The sequence below is a fragment of the Triplophysa rosa genome, linkage group LG4 (assembly GCF_024868665.1).
Source record: "Triplophysa rosa linkage group LG4, Trosa_1v2, whole genome shotgun sequence".
Lineage (NCBI taxonomy): Eukaryota > Metazoa > Chordata > Actinopteri > Cypriniformes > Nemacheilidae > Triplophysa > Triplophysa rosa.
This window is the reverse complement of record NC_079893.1, coordinates 31,843,154-31,849,149: the sequence shown is the minus strand read 5'-3', so window position 1 is coordinate 31,849,149 and position 5,996 is coordinate 31,843,154. Positions and strand designations below refer to the sequence as shown.

The 5,996-nt window shown below is 40.1% G+C and overlaps 2 protein-coding genes across 3 annotated transcripts in view; both read right to left on the bottom strand.

The window, feature by feature from the left end:
• Positions 1-5,996, bottom strand: part of LOC130552901 (zinc finger protein OZF-like) — a 38,208-nt gene that overhangs the window by 15,464 nt on the left and 16,748 nt on the right. The gene's annotated exons all lie outside the window — the stretch shown is intronic.
• LOC130553497 (zinc finger protein 665-like) overlaps positions 1-5,996 on the bottom strand; it is a 16,666-nt gene that overhangs the window by 4,707 nt on the left and 5,963 nt on the right. The window contains exons 2-3 of the mRNA XM_057332485.1: positions 3,906-4,915; positions 166-292 (exon numbers count right to left, since the gene is read on the bottom strand). Of these exons, the coding sequence (XP_057188468.1) occupies positions 166-292; positions 3,906-4,915 (1,137 nt within the window). The remainder of the gene's footprint in view (positions 1-165; positions 293-3,905; positions 4,916-5,996) is intronic.

The window sequence follows — 5,996 nt, the reverse complement described above, 5'->3', positions numbered from 1 at the left end:
GATCTTCCTCTGACGTGGGTTCTGTTTTGATCTCCATCAGTGTGACAGAACACATGTTGAGTGGTCTGGTGTTCAGGATCTGCTGTTCTCCAGCGTTACAGACAGAATCCAGAGACTCTGTGGAGGTTTGATCAGTAGATTCATCCTGATTCAAGGTGTGATTACTGTCACACACAGTGTCCTGAGCGTCTGTGGGGTTTGTGTCAGTATAACAGAGTAAAGCGAGGCTGAGCTCCGAGTCCTGTGTGTGTCTGGAGCACATCCCATCAGCCTGTGACGTCATGACTATCAACTAAACACAAAAATAAATACAGACAACACTCTGTTTATACTCATGAAACACTAAAGAGAGAAAATCAAAGTGCTGTGAACACGCAGCGCTTGATGTTTGACTTTCTTTCTTTCTTTAGTGGGTTTATCGGCGGACTGAAGAGCTGCAGAGCGACTCCTGCTGGACTGGAGACTGACGAATATAACAAATGTTAGTTTTAATTTGACAACAAGTCCTATTTTGGCATTCATTAAAACTGCCATAAAACTTTTATGAAAAAACAGATATTAAAAATAGTTAATTAAAAAAGACATTCAAACTTAGCAAATTACAGTTCATACAAAGAAAGAAACAAAGTAAAATAAATAATACTGGAATTACAGATCTTTGGAAGGTCTTAGAAAATAGTCTCACAATAAAGCAATAAGCCCCGCGAAGCAGTGGGTTACAGTGCATTTTATAACAGCTAAGGGCGTTGTGGCATGACGCGAAAGGAGTGCCTAAAACCCCCTTAGCTGTTATAAAATGCACTGTAACCCACTGCTTCGCCGGGCTTATTGCTTTTATAAAACGGTTATTCCATATGCTTAGCAAGGTTTCATAAAAGAAAGTAAATAAAATGATATTTAGGCTATGTGGTGCGGTCAGCCGTTATATATTGAGGTATTTTATAACGGTTTAGAACTCCGCTCAGCCAATCAGAATCAAGGACCAGAACTGACCGTTTTATAATATTGTTTTAAGTATGGCCCGATTCACATTTCGCGTGTAAAACCGCGCGGAAAACGCGAGCCGCGCCGCTTTCTCTCTTCAAATGACCTCCTGCGCGCTCAGTAAAGAACAGCATATTATGTGCGTCTAACTGGAGGACCGATAGTTTCTCTGAAGTAAGACATGTTTTAATTTCACAATTGTTGTTTAATACTTGTGAAAAACGAATTTAAACCGATTTGTTTAACTTATATTCTAAACAGAATGTCGTCTGACAGCAGTAACAACGCTTTTTTGAAGGGCTTCTGTACTGACAGGAATTAAAGTTCATCTGACAGGAAATTTCGTTTTATCAGGTAAGACTCATTACTGCTCAATGAATAAACGGCTTTTACGAAAATAAATGAGAGTATAAGTGCAAAAAAACCCAGTTGCTTTAGGTTTCATTTAATTATATTTTATTATTTTTAAACGAGGCTGAATCCAGCTTCTTTCGCAGCTTCTTCTTATTTACAGCTCCGCCCAGCAAACACAGAATGTTCCACTAACGTTAGTTTTTGGTTCCCTTTTGGTTATTTTTTTGAGAACCAAAAATAACGTTCTAAGAAGCTTTATTTTTTTGCAACCAGAAAATAACGTTCCCAGAACGTTGCAGGCTGTTTATTTTTAAATAACCAGAAAATAACGTTCTGGGAACCAAAAACTAACGTTAGGGGAACGTTCTGGGAACCAAAAATTGTTTGCTGGGCGGTGGCAGTTAAGAGGAACCACAGCAACGGGACATTACACGGCGCCTGAAGAGGACATGTAACTCTGTATAAAAAGACCAAAAATCATATTAAGTAAATATATTATATTTGTAGTGTTTTTGTAATATGCTTCTGTAATTATTTATCTGTCGTGAATCATGCTCGATGCTATGTTTTAAATAAAGTAACTGTTAATTAAGTATGTGAACAAACACTTGTTGTTCATTTTAATATTTTTAAACATGTTTGTATACTGTTTTAAACGCGATTTGATATGTTGCTGTCAATATGTTGCTGTTAATATGGTTTTTCTCAATATAAATGAAAAGTATTCCAACTCCGAGTCTGTGTCATTATATGTTATTTAAAAAGTCTCTAAAATAGTTATGGGCAAATAAGGACAATTTAAATTAGTTGTACTGCATGTCCGCCCAAAGAACTGGTTCCCACCACAATTTTTTTATCCTTTACGTTGTCACGTGACCATGACCGGCAGATTACGTCACGAGGTTACGTCAGCGAAACCAGGGCTGCGTCCGAAATCGCATACTGACACTACGTACTGAATTTGAATAAGTAGCTACCTATCGGCCGTCAAAACAGTACGTTCTATATAGTATGATTACATTTCGGACATACTGCGTCCGCCATATTTTATGGTCATGTGACCAGTATGCTCTTTGACCTATGACGTATTAACAACAACCTACACGTGAGAGTTGACAAAAACATAATTTAGTCACGAGAATACGCCCTTTTCACATGACGTCACGCATCGTCCGTTCTGCCGCGAAGCAGTGTATCATTACTTCCGCTAGCACTCCAGTTCATAACGTGGCGATAATGCACCTATAAGCTGGTTTGCCAACCGCCAGTAAAACTCAAGAAGAAGTTACTTCCGCTAGCGCCTCAGAATAGTTTACCAAGTGGCTTGCACATGTGCCACAAATACATCTAGATGATGTACAACGTCTTGCAGACAAATTTTCGCTAACGACAAGATCAAAGCTAGAGAAAGGATACAAATTCTTCGTTGAACAGTATCTGTTTGATTATGAAGGTAAGTGTTTTGTTTTCTTTTTGTGTTAGCGAAGGTGCTAGGATAAGTACTTGAATACGTGTTCTGTCAGTTTTTTTTCACTATTGTTAAATTCCAGCGCGAAGGCAAAACGGAAGTTCTTCTTCTTCTTCTTCTTGTTTGTTGCAAGACGGATGTTATGATACACTGCTTTGCAAAAAGGCGGAAGTTAAGTGACGTCATTGTGAAAAGGGCGTATTTCATTTATTGGCACTTACATTAAAAACGGACGTCCGCCTTAAAGTTTTCCGCTATATTTATTTGATTTACTTTTGAAATGTGACCGTTGCTCGGCTCCCGTGGCATCATGGGATAGAGAAGTGTCCATCTGATCCACACTCACCAATCTCGGCGGAAGTAGTAGACCATCCGGGTATTTCTCACCTACTGTTTTTTGCATACTGAGGTTTCGGACATACTACTCATGACTCATTTTCGCCTACTATATAGTATGGAAGTAGGCTATTTCGGTCGCAGCCCATGAATTTCTCTTTTCCGGTCCGTCGCCGCAACGTAAATTTGGTCACAAGATTACGCTGACGTTACGTAACAGTCACGTATTTTGGCTATCTGGGTTACAAATAAGCCTTGCACCTTCTTACACCTTTTTCCTGTCCAGAGACCGTCTTCACAGACCCCTTCCCCTACCAATCCTATTTTTAAAAACTCCTTGGATCTAGACGAATCTCAATAATGACTGAATTCATTATTTTGAATTCAGAAGGGCGAAATTTCGCAGAAAGGAGACAAGTTTGCATTCCTGGATGCCTCACAAGACAAAGGACAGCAGACAATTCACCAGAGTTAATATACAATTTAATGAAGAATGATTTGTATCAATGACTAGAACGACAGAATCATAAATGTAGTCCAAATGTACAACAGAGTCATTAAAGTGTCATGAATGATCCAGTCAAAGTGAATCCATGATGTGTTCAGTATTAACATCTGCTGGAGTCCATCAGAACCTCACAGCAAATCAACTGATCTGAGAGAGAAATCTGATACTTTTTGTCTAATCTGTTTACATAAAGAGCTATAAAATTAACTTTTTACAGTCGGTTTTATGTAGGGTTTTCCCCCTTTTCTATTTGGCTGTTTTTCCCAAGTCAGTTAGTTCTTCAGCATGTTTCTTCTGATGACTCTGAAAACGTCCTAACTGAGAGAATCTCTCTCCACAGATGGAGCAGTGATGAGGTTTCTCTCCAGTGTGAACTCTCTGATGGATTCTCATGAGAACTCTTTGAGTAAACGTCTTGTCACACTGAGAACATTTGTAAGGTCTTTCTCCTGTGTGAGTTCTCAGGTGTGTCACTAAATTGTCATGTCGACTGAAACTCTTTCCACAAACACTGCAGTGATGAGGTTTCTCTCCAGTGTGAATTCTCTGATGATGTTTGAAAGTACTTGGATGAGCAAAACTCTTTCCACAGTGAGAGCAGAGGTAAGGTTTCTCTCCAGTGTGAGTTCTCTCATGACATAACAGATGAGATTTATGACGGACGCGTTTATCACAGTGTGAACACTGATAGAGTTTCTCCTCAGAGTGTATTTTTTGGTGTTTCTTTAAAGAACTTGACTGTGTGAAGGCTTTTCCACATTCACTGCACTCATACGGTTTCTCATTGGTGTGTAAACGCACGTGTTGCTTCAGATTGCCTCCATGGCTGAATCTCATCTCACAGTGAGGACACGCGTACGGTTTTTCTCCCGTGTGAGTTCTCTGATGAAGAACAAGATGAGTTTTGCAGCTGAAACATTTATCACATTCACTGCAGTGGAAAGGCTTTACGTCACCGTGTGTCCTCATGTGACGTTTCAGACTAGTCGAGTAGAGAAAGTTCCTCCCACACGGCTGACAGTGAAAGTGTTTCTGGTATCTGTGCTCTTGTGAATGAAGTTTCTTCTCTTGTAAGGTAGGAAAGCTGATGTCACATCTGGTGCAGGTGAAGAGTTTCTGTTCTGTGTGTTTTCTCTCATGTGTCTCTAAACGTCTCTGTGAACTGAATGTCTTTCCACAGGTGATGCAGGAAAGAGTTTGTGCTGTCAGTCGCTGTTTTGATGTAGAGGCCGTTTCTCCATCACAACATGAATCACCGCTCTCATCTGAAACAAACACAACAGGATTTCATAAATTAAGGTCAATCTGATTTAAATGCTTAAGTTCATGCATAGATATATTTTAAACAAATTACCGGCACAAATTGTCCCCCCCCGTTATGATCGAATAATATACGCCAAACGTGTCCTGATCGCATTTCCTGTCACGTAAATGACGTATGCACGATCTCAAAGTCAACGGACACCAGTTTGTTTACAACACAGAGGAATGATCCCTGTGCAGACGACATTTATGCGACAGGAAGTGCGATCAGAACGTTTGGCGTAAGCTGTAGAAAACCGCTTGTAATTTTATAAATGATGTTCAGTTTATTGCAAATAATGATCGATTCACTTCACAAGACGTTAATATAGTAGGAATATATAAAGTAGGGTAACTGTTGCAAAAAAAAGTTATTTTAAAAAGTTTTTAAAATATGCTTACAAAATACTAACACTAATATATATATAAACATTTTTTAAAGTCTACATAATGGCACACACATGCCCTGCTCACTCCAAAGTCAAAACTGTAGGGAGTAGGGCATTGGAATGATCATTTCCATGTGGAATTTGCCCAGTGACGGTTCGGTACAAATACACATACCATTATGTGATTCGTTAGTGTTAAAAGGTCTCAGGTGTAAATGGGGAGCAGGTGTGTTAAATTTGGTGTTATCGCTCTCACTCTCTCATACTGGTCACTGGAAGTTCAACATGGCACCTCATGGCAAAGAACTCTGAGGATCTGAAAAAAAGAGTTGTTGCTCTACATAAAGATGGCCTAGGCTATAAGAAGATTGCCAAGACCCTGAAACTGAGCTGCAGCACGGTGGCCAAGACCATACAGCGGCTTAACAGGACAGGTCCACTCAGAACAGGCCTCGTTGAGTGCACGTGCTCAGCGTCATATCCAGAGGTTGTCTTTGGGAAATAGACGTAAGAGTGCTGCCAGCATTGCTGCAGAGGTTGAAGGGGTGGGGGGTCAGCCTGTCAGGGCTCAGACCATACGCCGCACACTGCATCAAATTGGTCTGCATGGCTGCCGTCCCAGAAGGAAGCCTCTTCTAAAGATGATGCACAAGAA